The following is a 25,190-nucleotide window of genomic DNA, read 5'->3' as shown; positions in this document are numbered from 1 at the left end:
CAGAAAAACCAACAAACAAATGAACGGGGAACGGAATGTTTTTACAAAATGAACAATTGAACGGAAAAAGGTTGAACGGATACAAGTCTGCCTCTATCTCAAAATATAGTAATAAATCTAAATTTTTCAATTTTGTTAGAAGAAGAGGCCTCAGTTATTCGCAGTTGTGTTTAAGTCATCTTACATTCATGTGTATTGTGTAGTTATAAGTTTTAAAAGGACGTTTTCTGTACAAGAATTGATTTCATAATTTAGAATGTTTTCTTAATTTTCTGGAAAAACTATGATATGATACTAAAAATGTAATACTTATTTTTCATAGGTAAAATACATTTTTGTGGAAGTGAGATAAGAGTTAAGTCTTGCAATGATACTATGACAACAAATCTGTTTAGGCTAAATGTAGGAATATTCTAGTAGCACTTTATTTTTAGTTGTTGGTATTATGATAGTTTTTGATATGTAACAGTAGTCGAGTATTTACCCTGTATGTTGTCCAATATGCTGTAAAATATTTTCAATAATTTCAAATATAGTCACTGTTTCTCTATTTATATTTCATTAAATTATAAACCTTTGTCTGTTCGTCTAATAACTTTCGAACAATGCGGGATCCTACCACTAATGACAAATTTTGTAGGTCTTGCTAATGTATATATATTTTTAAATTACACTCATCTCAATTAAGCCAATATTTGCATCCCTAATGCAAGTGTTTGTATTGCAAATAATAGCTTTTATATTTTAAGGAAAGAAACTAAAAGGAATTTGAAAAATCTTTTAGAATTGTATAATTAAAATGAAAGAACAGAGTATATTGGGGGATGTAGCGCAGTGGTAGCGCGTTCGCTTTGCATGTGAAAGGCCCCGGGTTCGATCCCGGCATCTCCAAAATTTTAAATGAGGAAGTTAAAATTTTGGCAAATATTAATTTGTTTCGACAATATTCAAAATAAAATTAAATATAGGAATATATTGAATAATCAGGGTTAAAAATCCTAAGTATTTTGAGCGTGAGAGCTATTTTGTTGTGGCTATATAAAGAGGATTTATATTTGCACTTAAGGAGATAACATATTATACGTATAAACTATCAATTGTAACCACCAATGTGTTTGCTCATGAATGTCGGAGAGTTGATTGAAGTCGACCACTGATTCAGTTGAAGTTTCTGTATATAATATGGGGTGAAGGGGTGCCCGAAGATACTCTTCAGATTGAAGCTTTTCAAGCATTAAATATGTCAAACCAACTTTAGTGCCTCCTCCAAATATGGCTTTCGTATTAAGTTTTCTTCATTCCAGCATGATGGGAACAATTTTTTCTGTGCTTTAGGACATGAGGAATCCCTATTTCCAATAATTAACTGAACACCATTTTGTCTCTTGGGTTAGGCTCTAATCTAATAACTCCAAAAACATACTGAAGTGATCAATGCTCCTTTATTTGAAAGAATTGGTGTCCCGACTATCTCTCTTGGGGTTCAATATCTGGATTTAAATTCTCTATTTTACCATTATGAATGAAATACATTCAAATCCATTGAGAATCTTGCAATTAGTTCTTAGTTACTCAATAGGATCACTCCCTCATAGTGTACTACATCCCTCGGCCTGGACCGAAGGATACTTATTCTCATTTCACTCAAATCAATTACTTCAATAGAAGATTTATCCTTTGCTATCTCTTGTCATCATCAATTCAATTCAAGACGAAATATTGTCATAACTAATTTGAATTGACTGTTATTTGTTTATTGTCAATGAGGAGATGCATTAAAACTGGAAATCCTTTTTTATATTTGAATATGTAATTGTGTGTGGACTCGAAAGCAATTTTCAGATTTATTGGCTTATAACTAAATCAAAGCTGTTGAAGAAGAAGATACTGAATAGGGAGCTTTCATAACTTCAAAAAAAATATTATAAAGATCACAATTAGGATCTTCAAAATAATTCAAACAAAATAAAAATCAAATACCTATGAATTCCTTTTACAAGTGAACATTAAAACAAAAAGTGGCAAACTTATTATTACTTACCTCACCCAAATAACAATGTTTTAAAAAGAAAATTTCCATCATATATAAACCTCTGCGTCCTTTGGAATTCGGTGTAGCATAACTAAAAATCAAGAAAAACTTGAAAATTTGAATCATTGGCTTTTAATTAATATTTTATTACCTGATATCCATCTTCTATCACCTGAATATATCATTTCCATAAACTGGAAATTAATTGCTTTCGAGTCCACACACAATTACATATTCAAATATAAAAAAGGATTTCCAGTTTTAATGCATCTCCTCATTGATTACATAAACCTACCTTTTTGAGTTCTCATATTTTGTGATTGATATATTTTATTTGTTCTTGTAGACATTTTTCAAATAATTAGAAAATTATGATCATTCCCACCTTCTCTTCAGTGTTAGAATTGCCTCAGTTTGAAATTTCTATTTCGTGATCCATAATCCTCTGTCGTAATCTATACATAGCAGGTTACATGGAACTCATCCACATTTACTAAATCTAGCTATAAGACTTTTATTATTTTCAATATATTGCTTTCATCCTTTATCATACACTCAAAAAACTACGCCCCGTTCATCGCCAATCTGTTGTTCTTAGCAGAATCATCTCGTTGAGAATTCTAATATTACTTTAGGGGACTTTATATCATATCAACGTTTAGATGTGCAGGGAAACAATAGAGTATGATTTGAATTTCCTTGCAAAAAGTAGAAACAACAAAATTTATGTGCGATATATGACCTTCTAAAGAATAATAAGAAAAACAACCTTATCCGAATAGAAGTGTAGGACATATTAGACCACCAGCCCATGAAGGATTCTGCTTAAAGATGAGCCTAAATCAAATTCTTCAGGATTTACATCCTTGAAATTATATTTATAAAAATTAAAAATGCATAGGAAAAATTACCCGAATCAGAGACGCACAATTTAAGACAGTAATTTGTTACTTCGTATCTGGTGCAAGCTTATATTCATTCTTAGCCCACTTTCATCTAAATTAAAAATTCTGTCTCCATTGGACTCCTGTATAAACTCATCAGTATTGACTTGGTGTTCCTCCTGAAGAAATATTTTTAAATCATGAAACCATTTTACTGTTTGTTTCTTTGTAATTCAAAAAATGGTGTAACTCACTATAATTTCACTTCTCCACTAGAAAGAAACCAGAAGCAATTCTTCAAGCACGACGGATGGCCTAAATATGTATATAATCCCATAATATGTTTTAATTCATTGAAGAAAGGAAATATGAAAAAGCTGGATAGGATGAATAAATTCCTAACTTTGTTTTATACGCCAATGTGGATAACTTGAGTATTTGGAGCGGATGTCCCTGTAAATGACTTGAAATTTTCCCAGACATTTTATTGTTCGGAAGAATTGACAATGATTTAGAAGAGGTTGTCATGAAGAAGCTTCAATTCACATATGGTATTTGACACGGGAGTTAGTTTCAAATCAGAAATGATCAAAAGAGAAATATAGCCCTGAAATTATATTCGACTAAAAACTTGGCAGCATTATAAAAGGCAACCCTATATTTTAGATTATAACTGATAAAACAAAATTAGATAATCTTATCTTTTGCATTTTTTTTAGACACCCTGAATATAGGGTCAGATTGGCTTCAGGAGCCTGTTGTATCACGGTCAGGAAATCAAGACTACAAGAGAGCAAAAATTAAATACATAATATTCGGGTATTGCAGAGAGAGAAATAAAAAACATGACTGAATATGCTAACATGATAACTGAAAATCCAAAGCAGAGAGAGTAATTCCCCTCAAGCCGTAAAATATGATAAGCAAAGACTTGATTGTTTCAAAAAGAATTATTCTTAAAATAAGATATTGAAGACAGGTATTATCTTTCGAAAATATTAATATTTTTTCCGTACAAAATTGGCGAAATATAAGAGAAAATAATATTGATAGATGAGAGTATACAATATTACTACTGCAGTCCACGCACCTAGAGGTTTCTCTTTACTTTCATTTCACTGGATGGTCTTTATACTAAGAAAAGTAAGAAGTATTATTCAAAAGTTTATTCAGATTTGAGTTTTATGTCTTTTTTGCATTCAATAGTGTGTATATCTATACTTTTTGTCGAAAAACTACGCAAAAACACCTAAAACAGCATATCGGGAAAACTTTAAGGGCGTTGAGATAGTGTGTAGAACAAACTTAGATCCATACAAAAATGATTTTCGAGCTTCTTATATATTAAATTATCGGAAAAAAATGCGGAAACATATAAAAATTCAAGAGAGTATATTTTTGAATAGGTTTAATGTAGGGGCCCCATTTAAAATTATTTTTTTGAATTTTTTTACACTATCATACCTATAACACTATGCAACAAAAAAGGGCCTGCAGGCTTAAACCAACAATTATTACTGTCCTTAAAGACGACAATGACTTTTAAAACCTTGAACAGATCCAGGTTTTAGCCTATAGGGCATCTAAAAAAAAGGTTTATTTTAGGATATTTTTACGATTCTGAGATATATTCGGCCGTAAAAGAACCATATGGAAATAGATCTAAGTTAAGAACGACTGATTAATAAAATTACAGCATTTCTTAGAAATTTTTTGAATGCACAAATCTCACACAAATATAAAGTATTACTTGAGACCCCGTTAAATCCCTCTCTCAATGTATTTGATGTTGCTATTTAAGACTAACTCCCTAAGGGATTCATAATTATGTGGAAAAGGAACAACATGAATTATGAATGATCTCTTGCACAGTTGTTCCATCATCAGTGCTGTCAAAGCTCAAGCATGGAGGATTCGCCTTGACCATTTTTTTCTTTCATGTTTTTGCCATGTATGTATTCGTCTTGTGATGCTTTTGCCGTGTGACTCTTTCGCCATGAGGTGTTTTCGTCGTGTACTGTTCGGTCTCGCAACGCTTTAACCTTGAGACTTTTTTGCCTTGGATAATAATAGATGGAATTTTATTTCTTCTGAGTTATATATTTGTTTTTAATTTTTACCATTGTATTCCAGCTTTGAGAAATTAGAAACAAAAATGTAAACAAGCTGGGCAATAACAATTCTTCAACCCTTAATTAATTAAATATAAATAATACGTAGGTTTCAATGCATTGGGAATAAATCACGGAATGCTACTGCTATGTTCAGATCTAAAGAATCATTAGCATTCATATGCAGCCAATTTCTTCATCAAAATGCTATGAAGAGATATTGAAATCTCTACTTACATCAAGGATTGCACTGGAGTTATAGATCAAGATGGGGACTTCGTCATGTAGTTGTGAGTATGATATATTTATATTATATATACTTCATTAACCTATCAGTTATCATAATCATAGATTTTGCTGTGCTCGAATTGACCCTTCACGTGTGCTTCCCTCCCTGTCCTTCCGGAGTAAATTATCTTGCAGTCTTGTGTATTTATATCTTATACATATAGTTGATAATATTGTAGAGAAAAACGCGTGCAAGGAGGAGGGGGGAAAAAATACATATGGTATCATTGTTTAAAATACTGATGTGATTATCATCTGCCTGCTTTATTATGATTTTTGAGGGTATAACGAATGTATTTATTAACAAAATGTTTAATGAAGATATACTACGTATAATTGACTTCGACGTTTTTTATCCGTTACAGTAGATTTGAAAACGTCACACTCCATGAAATTGTAATTCATTATGAACCTTATTCTCAGAATAATAGCTAATGAAACGACAAAGTAGAGTATTTGAAATATATTTGAAGCTCAAAGTTTAAAAAAGAAGGATTTAATTAAATATAATCTACATACTAAAAAATAAACCATTAAACATTTAAGTTAAATATACAAAATTAAAAATTAAAATCATATAACTATTAATAATAATAAATTATAAATACAGAATATTGAAATAATAGATTGATCCAGATAATTTTTTCTTGTTTTAACATCGGAATTCAGTTCAATATGTCATAACTTTAGGTTGCAATACACAAGCGAGACGTGGAGTTTAATCAAAAGATAATCACCCCTTTTCTTCATGTGGAAGTTGCTATATACAATTGTGCACAGGATAGATATATCTCTACCGATGAGATCTAACTAATTATTAATAATAAAGTAAATGTCAAAATCATAAAATTAGACAATAAATATACTAATAAAAAAATGTTATAAATAAATTCATCGTAAAGATTTAGAGCAAAAGCTAATTATGTAGTAATGTCCGGCGATATTACTCCCTATTAAGAGCATCAAAAAGATTTTTCCCCGTTATTTAGGTATGCTTATATAACAACATACTATTATCATGATGGATATACACAATTGTTAATTATAATGCAACACCCAATGTAACTACCCTCGTTGTTGTGACCATTTAAACAGTTGTTTTTGCCTTTTATGAGTTTTCTGAACACCATTTCTTGGAGCCCATCAACCATAGCTAAGCCTTTAGTGATAAAAAAGTAATATTTATTGACTATGTAATATTGGAAAACCTAATTATCATACCCAAGTCTTAAAGCGAAGTAAGTAGTCTCAGACAAACTAGTTGCAAACCATCCAAAGCTTCTACCCCCGTTGTTGTGACCATTTAAGCAGTTGTTTTTGCCCTTTACTGAGTTGTGTATCATAATTCTTGATATGTTTAGCTAAAATAGAATCATATTTTATGGTTAGATTTAAAAAAAAATTGAATACTTACTGTGAGATAGTATAAAATTCAGAGTTCCATTTCGATATTCGTAAATACTTTTTACCGATAACTTGATCATCATTTGGTGTGGATGACTCAAAACATTTTTATATGTATTTCTATATATGACATCAGTACCAACATCCTCAATTAATTTAATGATGGCTCCTCGGGAAGGGATAGGTTTACCCTTGTATTTCTCCATAAATTTTTTGAACGTAGATGATTAGCAATGGATAAGGTTATATTACATGCAATAAGCATCGTTGTGAGATCAAAGTTAAAGTCTGACTTGATGTATTCATCATTAACTTGATTTTTTAGATGACTATCCATGCTCTTGATATCAGATGACGATAATGAGTGGCGTGTAATTCTAGACAGGGGACTAAAGGCACATTTATATCGACAAATCCAACAAACCATCTGTTTCTCATCCGGTAAGTATTTTCCAAATTCCTGGGCCTCCATTTTCAGAAATCCAGACAGAAGGCGACGTCATTTTGGGGATCTTATTCAGTTCTCTATCGACTATCACCATCTCGTATTATATTAATATTGAATAATAAAGGCGGGAATGATAACGTTCATGATTGATAGAAGAAGATGTATATTATTTAATCAATGATGCCATAAGTAATTCTTCTTTTCTCCTCGCACGCTTTTCTATTCTTACCAAAATTATCACCCTTACTTATACATTACTTGTGGTTCACTTGTGGAAATGAACTGCAGAGCAAGATTCTTTTGGATCCCGACAAAAGAGAATGTGGAAGTAGATGTCCTATCACGCCAGGGTCAGGAAATTTGGAACTTCACGCTTTTTTTTTAAAAGGAAATCCCGCGTTTCTGGTTCAAACCCAAAGTGCAACTACTTCGCGTCCAGGGAATGCCACCAAACATACAAATACGTTTCTTGGCTTCCGGACGACACAGCAATCGCAGCAGATGCATTCGCGATAAACTGAGAGAAAGAGGGTTACTTCTTTCCGCCAGTTCCACTTATTCACAAAGTACTGATAAGGCTAAGAGACCCGAAACTAAGACCGGCCATAATAATAACCCCTTATTGAGAAGCGTCAATCTGGTTTCAAAAAATAAAGGAGTTAGCCTAGGACTTTATGAATCTAGGGAAGGAGGCAGTAATGAATCCGAGAACAGGAGACCTGCCGCGGATAGATATGGGTTGCTTAATGGCATGGAAAATCTGAAATACAACCTTAAATAAAAAGGATTAACAGATAAATCAATTGATATCATGATAGGAGACAATTCTAACACTGAAGAAAAGGTGGGAATGAATATAATTTTCCAATAATTTGGAAAATGTATACCGGACCAAATTAAAGATATCAATCAGAGAATATGGGAACTCGTAAATTTAGGTATATGCAATCAATGAGGAGGTACATTAAAAGTGCAAATATGTAATAATGTGTGGACTCGAAAGAAATTTTCAGATGTTTTGTAATTCCAATCATGCCCACTAAGTGTTGTGCTCCAGGGTGTAGAACGGGCTATGACCACGAGCCACAAACTAAGAGAGGAACCCCGGACTCGATACCGCCTGGCTGAGAGCCACTCCAAGGGAGAAAGATCTAAAGAAGACAGATTAGGCACCATCCAAAAGTACGAAGCTGTGTTCCCTCCCTGCATTTCAACGACTCTGATTTCATCTGTGAGTCTAAAAGAAGTGAGCCCCTTGACAAGACTCTACAGAAGGGGTAAGACAGCTGCTCACTTTTCATACATTTTGTACGGATTGACTGTGATTCAAGTCCTCAATTTGGCTTCCTTTCTGGTACCAAAAGAAGAATTGAATCAAACAGAGACCTGGGAAGACATTCTCAACAAGTTAGTGAAGTTTGAAGACAACTAAGTGAAGGTATCTACTGCATCAGCGTGAGACAGATCCTTGAAGCAGAGAAAAAAGATTTGTATTCTGAGTCTTGTCAAATTCTTAGGTAAATAAAATATTTGTTAATAGTAAGCTTCTTTATTTAGGTATTACTTATTTTTACAATATAATAATATCATTACAATATTGGACTTTTTTTTACTTTTCAGGTACCTATTATTACTCCAGAAATCAAAGCTCTGCTGGATGAAGATCTTGTAAAAGCTGAGCTCATTTTGAACTGGCAACCAGATGGCCTCCAGGAACTAGCTTCTAAGGGAGAGAGTAATGCTTTCTACTTTGTTGCCGGGTATATTGGTTTTTCTTTGAAGAAGAAGATCAGTTGTCCATCATGTCATGAGTTAATGGGCATCAGAGACACATCTCCGGACTCAATAACCTTCGATAGCCCAACCAATCAGCATGTAGACCTGAAAGAGTTCATCGACATAATGAGGAAAGGGGGTTTGTTGACTCCATCCGACCTTCTCTACCTCTCCTGTCTATATACTCGTTCTATGTTCTCTTACATCACAGCTACTTCTGAAGAAAAAGACAGTTTACTTTGCACCCCAAATCCTAGAGCTTTATTTGTTGCCACATACATTGACAGGATGCAGGACAATTTCAACTCTGATATTATGGCCGTTGTGGGAGTGAAGTGCGAGGAAGGACACTCCTGGTCAGTTTTCATTCATAGAATTTCATTTTCTTTGTTTAATGTCATGGGTAAAAATGTATGTGCTAAGATGAATGATTGCATCCAATTTTTCACAAAAAAGAGAATGACACCTAAGAATTCAGAAGCTAATCGAAAAAAGTTAAATTTAAATCAAAATCTTCTGACTTGTAGACTTGGACCAACTTTGTACTTTTTGATACTGCCTTTTCTTTTTTATATGTTTTTAATGTTTATTTTGATTAAAGTACTAATAAAATACAACTTCTATTAGAAATATATAGCCTCATTTTTATTATTTAGATGATTTTCCCTAGCAAAATACTTTTAAAAACTCTTTATTTTGTAGCAAAACACTTTAAGAGAGGCATTCCATATGGAATAAACAAACACTCATATTGGAAACGCGTGAGCGCAGTGTCCTGTCATGCTTACAGGAGTCCTTGGTACATGTTAGGGATGGAAGAAGAAGAAATAGGTGTGAATAGTATCATGTAGTTATATCGTAGCATTGAAGGGATGTATTCAGTAATTTAGGAACATCTTTTAATATGTTTGTTTTAATTAAAAGAACATATATCCTTATGTTAAAATTAGGTATATATTTTTAATAAATAAAGAAATGAATTTATACTAGAAACTTAAGAATATCAGATGAAAATCAAATAATAAGTATGAATGAGAAAATAAAAACATCATACAATTTGTAAGCACTGATACAATTGCTCCAAATACAAATATTTATTTTCAGTTTTTCTAATTCTAATTTTCCTATGGAAGAATCTCAAGCCATTCTATTGTTTTATATATCTAGATACATAGCCTCTTCCATCATTATGTTTTTCAAAATTAAAGATTGCGAATGCACGACCTTTTTGATTTCTGAGAAATCAATAACTCATGGTGATTAATTTTTCCACCGAAGATCGAGATATCATCGAAACTTTTCAGGACAGTGTTATTAGGGGTGGTATTAGAAGTCAGCTTTACAATATGATTTTCTCAGAAAATCTCGACAAACTTTATTGACCTTGACAAATCCAAAACGATACTTTACAAAGCTATTTGTCAATTTATTAGGAACGTGAGATTCCTATCTTCCTATTTGGTTGAAGTGTAAAAGACAACATCATTTTGCTAATTATATTGCTCAACTTGGATTTAAATATTTTAATATATCTAGCAAATATCTCATAAATGAGGCTAATAGTATAATACTCTCGGATAAAAAAAGGTTAAATTCTCATGGTGCAAGTTCCAGAAAAAATATTAAGTGATCTTCTAAATCTTGAATTTTTATTTTGTTTCGTTTAATGAAGGATATATTCTAAAAAAAAGTATTTTATTCAGATTGTAAAATAATAATAAATTTTCATAATATATATATGTATATAAATCAAAGAAAAGCAGGATAAAATACAAATAGTTACTTTTTAATTTTAAACGTCTGTATCTATGTCATTAATGAATATTTTTAAAATAACTAATAATTAAATATAAAAACTTTTATGAAAAACATTTATCCTAAATCTTCATTGGGGTAATATTCTAATATGGTGATAACTGATAAGCAATTAAGTTCTTTAGAATATGATGAAGACTAATTAAATTTTGATATTGCAACTATATTAAGGTTGGTTTCCCAATGTAAGTCTACAGAAGTTAAGAGGTCACTTATAATTTGTTATCACATAATCACTTAGCATTCAACAATTCACAAAATCTATTTATGCACATAAAAAAAAATATGCATTATACAAAAGTATCGAGAAAAAAGGCTGCATATTCATTATGAGTCTAAGATTGACTTTTACTTTTTCCAAGGGATTTATACCTTATATAAATCAAAGAAACTGAAGGATTCTTAACAGTGAAATATCTTTCTCAGAATAAAAGACTAAAAAAAGTATACTTTGGACGAAACAGGTTTCAAGAGTTTCAACACAGAGTTATGGATGAGAAATGATAACTCTTTGTTCCTACCTAGGTTTTCCTAGTTCCTTATTCGGAAATTATTTCTTCTTGTGGAACTCTCCAGTTCCAAATTACTATTTAATTATGTAATATTTGAATAGATATGCCTTGTACACCAAAATATCGAGAAAAGTGAAGCTTATTATCTTTACGAGTCTAGAATAATCTTGACACCTGTTTTCCAAAGACAAAATAGAATCAGTAGTAATAAAGAAATCAGGCGTGAGATTGAAGTTTCCAGATTGTATAATTATCCGAATAGACTGTGTATTACAAAGTCCAACTTATAAATGGAATTGATATAAATATGATCGCGATGAGTGAGTAAATAGATTTCTACAAATACATTAGAAAATAGACTCTCTCAATTTACTTCATATAATTATTTGTTCTTACATTTTACAAATAAGTAATTTTTTAAAAATTAATTCCATACCTTTTGGCTTTCTCAATTATCTTATATATTTCTATTTCAACCATTTCTTTTAAGATGTTAATAGTAACATTTTTGGATTGTCTAATTCTACATAGAAGAAAAAGGAGGTTTTTTCATTTAGAGCTGATAACTTGCAGATTTCTGGTATTGTCTTTTCAAAACTAATCATAGTTAACATCTTCAAAATTTATTTTACGTTTTCGACTCAAAAGTCAATTATCAATTATGAACGTGTCTCAATATTTACAAGAGTGAAGAATAAATATATTAAAATAAGGATATGAGATATTTTGCATCCGTCTTAAGTAACAAGTCAATTTTCGCAAAAAAAAATAAAATAAATAAATAAGCGTCTCGGAACATAAAATTCAATAAGACGACTGAATGCTGAAAGTCTATTTTAATGATACAATTATTTTATTAATATATATAGAATCATGATATTAAAAAAGATACAATATGAATGCCACTATTCAGAGATCAGCTCACTAATCCCAAATAATCATCCATAAGAGTTCCAATGGCAAATATATCCGAGGCATCCACACGCGTACCCACAATTTTAAGCCTAATATCATCATCCTGTTGAATAACAACATCTTCATTATTTGTTTTGTAGCAAGGGGGATTTGAATTGGGATCAAATGCCATATCAGCAGGGATAGAGTGCCTAGAAATGAAGCAACTAAGAGGTCCGATCTCAGTAAAAAGACCCACTTTGTTCACTTGAGTCACAACAGCATCCAGGACTTCTCCTTTAAAGGGGCGAAACACAATGGCCTTATATTTAACGGGATAAATAACAAAGCCGTTCCCGGGTTGAATGATCCCGGCTCCAATGTTGTCAATTGTCGTCACGGCGATTACAAATCCATATTTTCCCGTGCAAGTCCCCTCTACCTCAGTAAACAATTTCTGCTTCACACGATCCAGGAGTGTGGGTCCAAAGTAACGAGGATGGAGGCGAATTTCGTGATCCAGGCAAATGTGATAGAACATTTCGATTTTTCTTACTTATTTTATTAAGAGTTAGTAGAAGCTGAAAAGAACAGAATGTTTGTAAACACTACTAAAACAAAATAAAGATATAATAAATTTGTAAACAAAAGAGTGGTGACGTCAAATCATGATTATATGACGTCATAAGCTTAAACATTCACAAAACATTCCTCTTAGTTTTGTGTATCATAAAATATATCATTTGAATTAAGTTAATTAATTTATTGACCCAAATATGAGGCATGTATGATAAAGTAATTGAAACTACTATGTAATAATTTGAATATGTGATATATATAAAATAATTCCTCACACTATGAATATCAAATATATAATATTAATATAGTTGTTCATTACTTCTAATTTCCAAAGTAGACTTATTTTTTAGAATATATAACTACAAAATCATCAAACAACTGCAAAGATTTATCTTCTTGTCAATACATTTGCATAATACCATTTACCACATATTTTAATCCTCTCTAATACGAGTACATTAAATTATGTATAAAAAGAGAGCGAAATGGCTTCTAATTTGCAGGTCATATCATTGTCATTAATCATAGCCTTTCTTTCAAGTTAAATAGCAATATATGATGTAAAAGATTAATAATTAATAGATATTGTAATTTCTAAAATTCGTTCAAATTTAGAGTCCAAAAAAAAAAAAAAAAAAATAATAATGGCCATCGAAGGATCTTATTCCCCCCTTCAATTATGAGGATTAGTATATTTAGTTCAATACATATATTTATATATTACTATGTTATGTGTTATTTAATTAATTGAACTTTTTAATAAAAATTAAATTGATAAGGTTTGCTGCCTTTTACATAATATTGTTTAGCTGTTCCACACACGTTCCCCGCGGTTTTTTAAAGATTTTTTTTGTTGACAGGGCACCGATCTAATGTTATGTGTGAAGTGTTTTATTTATCTGTAGGATGAAAAAAGAGGGATAATCGTCATGCGGATCTTAAGCGAAGTTCGTGATCACTGCCTTGGATTGGACAATGATCGAATCACGATTCGCAAAAAGTCTGAAGAGTCTCTAACTCACTTACTCCACTCTCCGCGATTTGTTCAAGCTCTCAACGCCGCCTCCTCTTCTGAAAATAATCGCAAGGATTTCAATTGGGATGATGTGTATCATTATGCGTTCCGGTTTCTTCAAAGAGAGGGACCTAAAGGAGGAGGAACCCCATCTCAAAGACTCGCATCCACTCTCCTTAAAACCGTTGTTCGTAAAGCAGGACTGCTTCTTAAAAATCCAGGAATCATAGTTCGAGACATGCTCCAACTCCTTCTTGAAAATTCATCTCTTCGTGATAACTTTGGATTTGATGCTGTGTCCGTTATAGAACGGATTATTTCATATCATGAATACTGCCGACTCCTCCCTGTTCCTCTATGGACATCTCAACTACCCAAAGCCGCATTCTCACTTTTTGAATGTCCTCCAAAAGACTCTGACTTCCTTGGTTGTGCCCGATTTTTCAAAAAAGTGATTCAAATGTCATCCGCCTATTCAGAGATCGCCTATTCCTCACGGCTCACATTTTTAGTTAAAATCATCAATGATGTTAAGCTTGGTGCTGGAGCTTTTGAGGCGAGGTCAGCCTTTCTATCTGCTACACTCTTTCTTTTAAAAGAATTTGAAAGAGATGAACGAAAGGCCATTTGCCAATTCGGTGAAAGTATAATACCGACTGTGCTAACCATGTTTGAAGACGGTGCAAGGCATAATCGTCATGGGCCCATTGTAGATTTTCTACGATTTCAAGTTAGTATACACCATCCTTATGGAGCTCGAAGTATTGAAGAAGGCTTCTATGCAAAAGATCATGGTTTGTGGACTAAACATCTATTTGGGATTTATAGTAACGTTATTGATACTTGGATATTAAATATCAGATCCAAGAACGCTCTCAAATCCGCCAATCAATCTACACATTTAGATCCTTCTCTTTGTGATCTTGGGATAGAAGTCGTGAGGCAGCTATTTATTGAGAACAATGAAGTAACTCGGGAGATTACACAAATTGTAAACTTAAACGAAACCATTTCTCAACAACCTTCAGCGAAAAGACGAAGAGTCTTGCAAGTTGGATTCGAGTCATTGTTGGAAAATATTCGTAATGAAGACAAAAACATATCAATACCTTGGCTACAAATACTCTCTGGCTTGCTATTTCGTTATCCAAAGGACTCTTTAACAAGCTATCAGTTTTGTAATATTTTTTCGCAAATTGTTTTTGTATTGCAAGGCTCAAAAGTTATTTCCGTCAAAAGGGAAATATTGAAAACTCTTGAAGCTCTCAAAATATTGAGTTCTACATGCAATTTTAAGACTGATTGGAGCTTAGTCTGGGAGTACACTTTAAATATTGTGAGTTTAAACCAATGTATGGAAGAGGGGCATAGTCTCATTCGCCTTTTGATGATGGACATGTCTACCCGCAAATTGAGAAGACTAATGGATATTTATATGAATAAAATTGTCAAATGTAATTTATATTCTATCCAAACCCTTGTTTCACTTATTACTATGGTAGAAATCCCTCACAAAATATCTGGTCGCCGCACAATACTCTCTTGGCTTTGTCCGATAGATCAAGGAGAATCTTTGGATTCATGGAATGAAACTCTTAAAGATTATCCATGCGTTATTGTGTCCCTTTTAGTTGGATTGTGTCTCCAATCACCTGTGGATCTAAATTTATCATATGGATTGGAGGGTAAAAATTATTCAAATGAAGACCTCAGCCAATCAGGTTCATCAGTCAACTACCAAAGAAGTTTATCCAGTGCTGAATCAAGAGACTCTTATTCTGAGGAATCAAAACGCTTGGAAACGCTTATACTAGAATCTGATCTTATCGTTTTACCAGATAGTTCAAACAGTTTATTTGATAAAAACAAGGAGAGCTCAAGATTCCTAAGAGCTCAATTGAATCAGCCAATGTTCCAAGATATTAATGACCTACTTGTCAAACTCTCTGGAGAAGTACTTGACAGGGTTAACGAAGGACGAAACACTGAGAACCCCGCTGAATTGGTTCGAGAAGGACTGCAACAAGCAGCGCTTCTATCGTCATTTATAACTCAGTTAGTCAAGTGCAATGTTTTTCAATCCAACGAAAGTATACAATCTTCACGTTTAGCATGTATTTATGGTTCATGTGTGAAACAATCTGCAATGGTTTCTTATAAGATGTTAGCTAATGACAAAAGTATGGTTGTTCTTTCGATTTGGCATACATTTCTTTCCTCCAAACGTAGTACAGAAACGGATAATCTTCTTTGGAATGAATTCCCTCTTGATTTTATTGAGAAAGCTGTCCAAGTTTTTCTTTTTCGGTGTAAAATGCTCAAATCCTCTCAATCTACTGAGAGCACGAGGCCCATTAATAAGGTCAGGGATGAATTTGATGACTTTGATGAATTCGACTCTAATGTACGAGAGGAAGATAGCACAGGCGATTCAATGGATGTTGATGAATTTCAAGAAGATTTGAATGAGAAATTAAATCAAAAAAAGGATACTGAACAGTTATTTAAGTATATTGTTTCAATCTCTTGCCCCAATGTAACATTATCCCTTTCTTCAGATAGACATTCCTTCTTTATTGAGCTAAGAAAAAAAATTATAGAAGTTGTCAACTCATTACCAAACTTAAGCGATTACTTTATTTTGGAAATATTGACTGAGTTAATTGAGAAATCATGTGATGACTTCCTTGATGAGGAACTAATTGAAAATATTCTTCTAACTTGTCAAAATATTGCCAAGCGATCCACGAGACCTAAGAACTTCGATCCCTATGTATCTATTGCTTTATTACAAATTTTGAATACTCTTGTGTATCACGTCCATCGTCTTTACTTTGTTCAATCGCATAATCCCGTATCCTTAAAAAACTTTTTGATGTTTTTAGTAGCGTTTTTCAGGTGGGTTATGACTTTTTGATTAAGTGCAAAACATATTTTACGTATATATTTTTTTCCATTTTTCAGAATGAATGCCCAGTCATCCTATAAGAGACTATCTATTCGCTTGCAATCCAAAATAATTGATGTTCTTCACTCTCTAACGACAATTGATCCTTCTGGCAAATGGGCTTTATGGCCCATTAAAATCCACAATCTAGCGGCAATAGATGATCGAGAGGCTGGTGTGATTGATGATTCTGAATGTGATTCTGAGTCCGTGCACGTTGGAAAGTCAATGATACGATTTTTAGGTCATTCATCTAATAGACTCAGAGAACAGAGTGCAAAATATGTGTCTTTTTTGTTTTCTTCTACTCAGCAATCTGTGAAGGACAAGTCTTCTGACTTTCGTCTCATTTACTCCACTTTAAATCATTTATTGAAGAACCGTGATGATAGCTCAAGAAGCGATGATGATACCGGAAATAGAATTGGGACATTGTTATTGACTCTTAGTGGAATTTCTAGTTGTTGCGAATATCTTGAACGTGAATCTATTTCCAAAATAGTACTAATGTATCAATCATATGATATATCTCTAGTATCTATTCGGAGAGTTATTCATAATCTATCAAAGAGGAAGGGATTTGATAGAGTCGGCAATTATATGGCTTCGATGCTGGGATATGTGCTCAAAGATTTTATCAGTGAAGGATTCAGTATTGAAAAATTTCCTCATAAAATCTTGAACCGGGATTTTAAATCCTTCCTTCTTCAATATGAGAGTGTGATTGTTCCTTTAATTCTTTGGAACAATCATGAGAGTCTGCAAGCAATTAGTAAGTTATATGCGGGAAAGTCACAAGAAAAAATTATTGAGGAAAATTTTTCCTATATCAGTGCTTATTTCTTGCCAATTATTGCAGCTAAGGACGCAAAACCAAGTTTGTTAAGGCATACATCAAAAATATCAATTCAAAAAGCTTCGAAGCTCCATGAGTTGGTCTTTTATGTTCTTAAAAAAGAGGCCTTCAATTTTAATTTAACATCCAAAGTTCACGAAATCTTGGCCGAAGTTTTTAAGAATATTCATGATCCAAAAGCTCTCACAACTGAGTTTAACTTGCCTGTTCTGGAATTAAGTGAACCTAGTCCTCCATTTACCGATCATAAACTTGTGTTGAACCTTATTGAATATTTCGAAGCCAGAGTTCCACAAAGAAATGATAAATCCCTTTTAGAATTTTTAGGCGAAAATATTTCGAGTTGTTTACTGGAAATGTGTCTTAATTTTATGGCAGCTTTTAAAACCCCAACTAATTGTGATACACGGATTCGATCCCTTCATGGAGTTAAAATATTCCTAGACTCTCTTCACCCCAGTGAATCTTTCAAACATTTTCATTTTATAATGTGGTACATATCTGACTCTTTGCTTAGAGCTTTGAGGGATTCTAAAAATAGTGGATCAGTTATACAATTGTCTCTTAAAGTTCTATACACGCTAATCTGTACTTGTGTGTCTCATTTACCATCAATTATGAATCCATACTTTGCTCCAATTGTTAATTCCTTAATTCCCATACATTCTGATCATGAAAGTGATGTCCATTCAATATTGGACTTTCTCCTCATTGATAACGCTAATTTATTTTTACCTGAAATTAGGAAGCTTTGCCCTTTTCCCTCAGATATCTTGTTCGGTAAGTATAACAAGGTTCTCCAGGATGTGAGAAAGGACAGTTTTCGGACCACGTTATTGGATGATATTGAATCCTTTTTGGATGATGTTCGTCTTCCTTCACCTCATCGTCTCAAGTACCTGCATGAGTCAATTAGTTCGAAGAAGAATGAAATGGAGAGTATATTGGAAGAACTGAATCGATCTCAAATATTATCGGAAAACACAAAGAGTAGTCCAGTGCATTCTTTAATTGATAAATTATTAGATATTTTCCTAAAAAATACTCATAAAGAGCTTGTGTCAAAGTGTCTTGGGGAGATAGGACCTGTCAACTTGAATTCTGTTGTAATTAAACCTTATAAAAGTATCGTGGCCTCCGAAACAAATAATCCCGAAAAAGATTATTTGAGAGAAATTATTGTTTTACTTTTGGACCTGATTTTAGATGAGCATCATCCCACTTCAAAGATGGCATATTATGCACTCCAAGTACTTTGCAAGCTAGACATTATTCAAGATATTGTAAATTCTGAAAAAATGAGCCAACTGCATAAGTCACTTTTAATCCCTTTTTATTGTACTTTGGAAAATGACGAGATCCTTAAAGGCGAGGTTCTTGTCAATTACAATTTTAAAGACGCATCTAATTGGATCATCGAAGAAAATGATGACTTTGATAACTGGATAAAAGAAAGAGTTTCTAATATTTTGATCAAATATTTCGATCCCCGCTCATTCTCAATTTTTACCCCATTGGTGGACCTTTGTGCATCTAATTCTGCATTTTGTGAACATATATTTCCATTTTTAGTTCATGTTCTTTTACTAAATGGAGATGAAGGAATAAAAGAAGAAGTTTCAAATAAGATAAATACCATATTCAGTGAACATTACACCTCGGACTCAAGATCCTCCATTTCAAATAAAGGCTTAAATCCATCTAGCGTAATGTCATGTCTTAATGTTGTACGTCATTTAAGACTTCAAAGTTTACCTCGAAAAAGGAGCAACGATGTCCTAACAAAATGGAAAAATAACTTTTGGCTAAGCAATATTAACTATCTTCATGTTGCTCGAGCCTCACTTAATACTTCAGAGTATTTTGAGTCAATTTTATATTCTGAGATTTGGACTCAGCAAATGGTCGAGTAAGTCATTTGAATCTTTTTTCAAGGGAGTATGATATTAAAATTTATTTATTTCTTAATGTAGGAAGTATGGAAATATCAAGCTTAAAATGAGTGAGTCTGATCGTCACAATATCCTTGATATTATTTACGAGCTTTTCCCTTTGGAAAGTCAGAAATGCCAAAGTATTTTGTACGAAGCATTTGCCGCCTTAGGAAACACGGATGCTCTGAATGGATGCGGAGAGAGTCGTTTGATCGAAGGGGATGAAATAGCTTTAATTGATCACTTGGCTCAGGAACGAGAGAGCTTCAAAGTTCTTGGGTTTTGTGATTCTTTAGTTAGCAAAGGAAAGGCTCAAAAGAAGTATCTACTTACCATGTTTAACTCTGGTCTTTATCATACCCTTTATTCATATATCATTAATAATGCCAAACAAGTAGATGAAGAGGATGACACTGAGATAAAAGATTTACGGTATGAGTGTGCATGGAAATTGAGTCAATGGGATGATGTCGACGTGAGTCTTCGAAGCGAAACTAAGTCATTCGCTGAAAATCGATATTCATGTTTATCTAAGCTAGTTAGACGTGATGATGAGGATTTGGACTACTTTATTGCTAATGCCCGTAAATCCATTCATTTAAATGATGTTCATTCCTCAATTGGAGTGAGTAAAAGTCTTGGACAATTTATGGCTCTTCGAGAAATTGAATGCTTGAAAGCAAACGACTACATAGAGGAGTCAAACCATTTAAATTATAAGTTCTCTGTTGATACTAAAAGACAAAGGTGCATCTTTTACCTATCCCAGTTAGGGAACTCAGACGTTAAATCCAGTGTTAAGGATATGGCGTTGAAATTTTTTGTTAAAGAGTGTTCACACTTAGCAGAAATTGCATTGGATCATTCTGACTTTCATGTAGCAAAAAGTTGTGTGTTCTCACTCAAAGAGGCTTCAGTTGGGAACAGAGTCCTCAAATTGAAGGCACAATTTTTGGAGGCAAAGCTTCTCTGGGAATGGAATAATAAGAAAACGGCCGTCTTACTACTTAAGAAGTTGGCCAATGATCTGTCCATTATGAATCAAGATGGAGACGAAATGACGAGGTAAATTTATTTCATAGTTGTTAATAAATTATATTATAATGGTTATGTACTTTATTTAGCATATATCCTCAAGTATTGGGAACTTTAGGTCAATGGATGTATATGTTAAAATCTGAAAGTGCACCCATAATTCTGGACAAGTACTTGCAAAAATCAGTGTCATATTACGAAGAACTGGAGGATCCAAAGCGAAAAAACTCTCTTATGTTAGAGGCATATATAAATTTAGCATCATTTTGTGACGATCAGTATCAAAATATATCCGATCACATTAAGTCCAAGGATTTTGAAGATAAACAAAAATTAATGAAAGAGATTCAAGAGGAGAGCTCTAATTTGTAAAATGAATTATTCATTAATTCCGTAATTAATCACATATGATAACAATGTTGTTTTTTTCTTTCCAGAAATCAAGTTGGAAAAGATCTTGATAAGGATGTAAAACAATCTGCTGTTATTTTAAATCGTCATAGTAATATCGACAAACTTGAAGTTGAGTCAATTCAAAGAGATAGACAAAAGTACCTTTTGTTAGCCTTGCAAAATTATTTAAACGCCTTCATTGCAGGCGATTCTCCGCATGATCTCAAAATTTTTAGATTTGTTTCCCTATGGTTCTCAAACTCCCAAGACCCTGACGTGAGTGTCGTGGTATCTGAGTCCATTAATGAAATCCGTACTTTTAAATTTGTAAACCTGCTCTATCAACTCGCTGCACGGATGACTCTTAAGCTTGAGGAAGGTAATTTTGGCAAAATTCTTATGAATTTAATGGTTCAATGTATGAGAGATCATCCTCATCATACACTCCCAGTTGTATTGGCCCTTGCAAATTCTCAAGCAGACGATGCGTTTACTTTAGGAAAGGGAGGAAAAAAGAATATCTCACTGGGGGATGAGGATCGAACTTTTGCTGCAAAAAAGTTGCTTCAAGTATTTAAAAAACAAGATTTGAAACATGGTTCGCTTCTCAAAGATATGGAAAATATATGTCTAACTCTAATTCAGTTTGCTTATGAAAAATCCCCTCCTCCAAGAAGTAATGAGTCCAACAAAATTAAACTGGGGTCATCAAACCCCATCCGTAAGATTTGTGATATGGATCATGTTCCTATTCTTACAGAGTTCATACCTGTGTCAAAGATAGGAAAGTATTCTTTTGTGGGAATAAGGGAGTTTTCAGATTTTTATGAAACTGTGGGTGGAGTGAATGCTCCAAAGAAGATTTATTGTATTGGGACAGATGGTATAAAAAGGCCTATGTTAGTTAAGGGAAAGGACGATTTAAGACAGGATGCAGTCATGCAACAAGTGTTCAATCTCATGAACAGTCTTTTAAAAGATCCTAAACTCAAAGTCCAAACTTATAAAGTTGTTGCTCTTTCTCAGAGAAGTGGAGTCTTGGAATGGTGTCAGAATACAATGCCCCTTAAGGACTACCTTGTAGGTGCTGATAACAAGTCAGGAGCTCATGCTCGTTATCATCCAGATGATTACTCTGCCTACGATTGCCGTGTCAAACTTGTCAAAGCCCAAGCCTCCAAGGATCATTTAAAGAAACTGAAGGCCTTCACTGATATTTGTGAACATTTTCATCCAGTCATGCATCAGTTTTTCTTGGAGCATTTTCCTTCGCCAGAGATGCACTATGAAAGACGTGAGGCCTATACCCGATCTGCAGCTGCTGCTTCCATGGTTGGTTACATACTTGGCTTGGGTGATCGTCATATTCAAAATATTCTTATTCATAAAACTACAGGGCATTTGGTACATATTGATTTGGGGATAGCCTTTGAACAGGGAAAAATATTACCCACTCCAGAAACCATTCCATTTCGTCTTTCTAGAGACATTGTTGATGGATTTGGAACTTGTGGAGTTGAGGGGACTTTTAGAAGAAGTTGTGAGTCCACACTCAGTGTTCTACGAAATAACAAGGAAAGCATTTTCACGATTCTTCAAGTTATGGTTCATGACCCCCTCTATAACTGGTCTCTTACGCCGGATAAAGCCTACCGCCTACAGTTTGGAAGAGCACCTGATGCAAAAACAAGAGCCAAATGGGAACAAAGTAGCGACTCACCCTCTAGAGCTGCTAATGATGGAGGTGGGAATCGCATGGCTGAAAGGGTTTTATTGAGAGTTGGTCAAAAACTCGATGGTTTTGAAGAAGGTTTCAATATGTCCATTCAAGGTCAGGTAAATGCTTTGATTCATCAAGCAAGAGATCCTAACCGCTTATGTGCACTTTATCCCGGGTGGTCACCCTTTGTTTAATAATATATTAAGAACATACTGGAATGATGAGATTTTGTACTACTCATAAGGTTCTTCATATTAAAAATTTAAAAATTCCTTGACAATCCTTTACTATGATTAAAAATGTCCTTTATATAATGCCTTTATTATAAAATATATAAATACGTACATAATATAACTGGATTTATGATGAATGGGGCTTGAATTAATTTAATAGGCACATCCATCCGAGGATGGTAAAAAACAAACATGTGTGAGTATTTGCTTAATATATATAAAAATCACCTCAAATATCTTATTAGATTAAGGAGTGCTTGTCGTGTGTCAAACACTGGTTAGGTTGAATGTTTGAATGGAGTCAAACATACTTGTTGCTTGTAAATTGGTTCAAACATGATTGAAGAAGGTATTTCCTTATATGTATGTAGGCATATAGGTACTTAGTACGTGTACGCCTATTGTTGTTGGGATCACACTCTCTCAACACTCCTTAAAAATCTTGGTCGGACTTAATATTAAAGCCAGTGAGAATCACCAATTGTTGTCCAGTCCTTTTTTCACCATCCAGCTGAATAGAGGATTATATCTATCATGAGAGGAGCAACAATCATTCTTTGTTCTCTATCTCTCTTCATTCAAGACTCATTCAGTCAGCAATTGAACCGAAAGGTAACTGAGAGAAAACCATGCCATAAATTGGCTCAAGCTAAGTCTGGAGATGAAGTCCATGTTGTATACAGTGGAAAACTTGCCTCCAATGGAAAGGTTTTTGACTCCAACACTCATAAAAACCCGATTCATTTTGAGCTTGGAAAAGGACTTGTTATCAAAGGTTGGGATGAAGGACTCGTAGGAACTTGTATCGGTGAAAAACTCACTCTCAACATCCCTTCCAGTCTTGCTTATGGTGAAAAGGGTACGTTCTAAAACTTAATTAAAATAATACCTATGTTTTATTTCTATTTTTCAAAATCCATAGGAGCCGGAGATGGTCTCATTCCTCCAAATGCCGATCTCATTTTTGACGTTGAATTAGTAGATGTTGACAAAGAAATCGAAATTGATACCACCAAGAAAGGTGACTGCTCCAATGATAAAATTACTCGAAAAAGAGATCGTGTCCGTATCAACTATGTTGGCAAAATTGCTAAGCCTGATGGTTCTCTTGAAGTCTACGATGAAACTTATGCTACAGAACTCTTGCCTTTGACAGTTGGTACTGTTGGAATCGAGGGTTTCGACAGTGGTGTATCCGGTGCCTGTTTAGGTGAAGAGAGAACTGTTGTTGTTCCTCCTAAGAAGGGATACGGAGAAAAGGGTATCGAAGGTCTTGTTCCTGCAAATTCTACACTTGTTTGGGAAATCAAAGTGAAGCACATTGAGGACCGTGTTCTCTCTTTCCTCGATCGCATCAGCTCTGGTACCTTTGGCTAATCCTTCTATCTATTTTCATCCATTCTCAAACATAAACCAAAATCAATAATGATATGTAATTAATATTAATGAGAGATACATAATATATGTATATTCTAATATTTGAAATACATAATATGTATGTCAAACGCGTTCACATAATGAAATCTTTCATTATTATTTTGTTCATTGGATGAATTCCAATTGTTCTCATCCTGCAATGTTTGTTTTGTTGTAGTTTTTAAATGCTATCGCAATCCCTAACTCCAGGTAAATTTCAATCCTCAAAGGAATTTAGTTTTTGAAAGTTGCTTTTCTTTAATTATTACAGACATCAAGTATGAAGCCCCCAGGGAATAAGCCAAAATAACATATCTTTAATGACGACTCTCTAGAATGGAATGTAATTGAAATATTATATAAAATGAACAACCATACTGTAATCACATGATAAGCATCTCAAAAGGTTAAATACGTACATAGAATAATAAGATACCCCCTTAAAAAAAACTTGTTTAACGTCTATAAGTGACATACAAAGCCGTAATGTTTAACCAACATAAAGAATTGTTATATTGTTACATAACAATTCATTATATGACCCCAGGATTTGTAGAGTTATTTCCTGTTCAGTCATCATGAAGTCACAAAGTGTACCCAGTATTAATAGCAACATAAATCATGGATAAAGGGGGTTAAATAATAACTTGTTGGAGAAGAATTACCTTGCCATAAATAAATAGTAAATACTCTATTCCAATAGAGGCCACTTAGATTTTAAATGTACTTATGTTAAGTACAACTACTTAATTCAAATTTTAAGTATAAAGTGTTTTTTTAGAGGTATTTGAAGTAATTTACAAGTACCACCAGTATATTTAAGTACAAATGCAAGTACTATGAAGTTTACTAATAGCTTTGCTTCAATCCAATTTTATGAGTTATTATACTTTTATAG

At 33.3% G+C, this 25,190-nt stretch overlaps 3 protein-coding genes, 1 long non-coding RNA gene and 1 other non-coding gene across 7 annotated transcripts in view; 3 read left to right on the top strand and 2 right to left on the bottom strand.

The window, feature by feature from the left end:
- Positions 1–820: 820 nt before the first annotated feature.
- Positions 821–891, top strand: TRNAA-UGC (transfer RNA alanine (anticodon UGC)). Its single transcript has one exon. It is a non-coding gene; the product is annotated as a tRNA-Ala (tRNA).
- Positions 892–6,150: 5,259 nt separating this feature from the next.
- LOC139905986 (uncharacterized) overlaps positions 6,151–25,190 on the bottom strand; it is a 68,146-nt gene continuing 49,106 nt past the window's right edge. Inside the window, exons 1-3 of one of the 2 annotated variants that reach the window (XR_011781173.1) lie at positions 6,730–7,416; positions 6,537–6,676; positions 6,151–6,474 (exon numbers count right to left, since the gene is read on the bottom strand). This is a non-coding gene — a long non-coding RNA (uncharacterized lncRNA). Of the gene's footprint in view, positions 6,475–6,536; positions 6,677–6,729; positions 7,417–25,190 lie in introns of those variants that run through there. The other variant, XR_011781175.1, reaches the window with a different exon arrangement.
- On the bottom strand, positions 12,101–12,790 carry Polr2G (DNA-directed RNA polymerase II subunit Rpb7). Its single transcript, XM_040717242.2, has one exon. The coding sequence runs from the start codon at positions 12,703–12,705 to the stop codon at positions 12,187–12,189; it is 519 nt and encodes a 172-aa protein (XP_040573176.1). The 5' UTR covers positions 12,706–12,790; the 3' UTR covers positions 12,101–12,186.
- On the top strand, positions 13,565–23,013 carry tefu (Serine/threonine-protein kinase tefu). Its single transcript, XM_040717249.2, has 5 exons — positions 13,565–16,656; positions 16,723–19,470; positions 19,535–20,560; positions 20,620–20,898; positions 20,968–23,013. Exons 1-5 carry the CDS (start codon positions 13,673–13,675, stop codon positions 22,835–22,837), a joined length of 8,907 nt encoding a protein of 2,968 aa, XP_040573183.1. The 5' UTR covers positions 13,565–13,672; the 3' UTR covers positions 22,838–23,013.
- LOC121122273 (peptidyl-prolyl cis-trans isomerase FKBP9) lies at positions 21,732–24,381 on the top strand. Of its 2 annotated transcripts, XM_071890029.1 has the most exons (3): positions 21,732–23,072; positions 23,122–23,735; positions 23,799–24,381. In XM_071890029.1, the coding sequence occupies exons 2-3, from the start codon at positions 23,411–23,413 to the stop codon at positions 24,251–24,253; spliced, it is 780 nt and encodes a 259-aa protein (XP_071746130.1). In that variant the 5' UTR covers positions 21,732–23,072; positions 23,122–23,410; the 3' UTR covers positions 24,254–24,381. The 2 variants fall into 2 exon arrangements, with proteins under 2 accessions (XP_071746130.1, XP_040573194.1); XM_040717260.2 differs by having other exon boundaries at positions 21,732–23,735.

This window comes from Lepeophtheirus salmonis, chromosome 1, assembly GCF_016086655.4.
Source record: "Lepeophtheirus salmonis chromosome 1, UVic_Lsal_1.4, whole genome shotgun sequence".
NCBI lineage: Eukaryota > Metazoa > Arthropoda > Copepoda > Siphonostomatoida > Caligidae > Lepeophtheirus > Lepeophtheirus salmonis.
The sequence above is the reverse complement of the archived record's forward strand: the minus strand, read 5'-3'. Positions and strand labels throughout refer to the sequence as shown.

Bases quoted from the DNA above. Each gene is read 5' to 3' on its own strand.
- Polr2G (XM_040717242.2), bottom strand. From the start codon at position 12,705: ATGTTCTATCACATTTGCCTGGATCACGAAATTCGCCTCCATCCTCGT.
- tefu (XM_040717249.2), top strand. From the start codon at position 13,673: ATGCGGATCTTAAGCGAAGTTCGTGATCACTGCCTTGGATTGGACAAT. The intron at 20,561-20,619 runs GTAAATTTATTT...TACTTTATTTAG, and splicing joins GATGGAGACGAAATGACGAG to CATATATCCTCAAGTATTGG. The intron at 20,899-20,967 runs GTAAAATGAATT...TTTTCTTTCCAG, and splicing joins CAAGAGGAGAGCTCTAATTT to AAATCAAGTTGGAAAAGATC.
- LOC121122273 (XM_071890029.1), top strand. From the start codon at position 23,411: ATGAGAGGAGCAACAATCATTCTTTGTTCTCTATCTCTCTTCATTCAA. The intron at 23,736-23,798 runs GTACGTTCTAAA...CAAAATCCATAG, and splicing joins TCTTGCTTATGGTGAAAAGG to GAGCCGGAGATGGTCTCATT.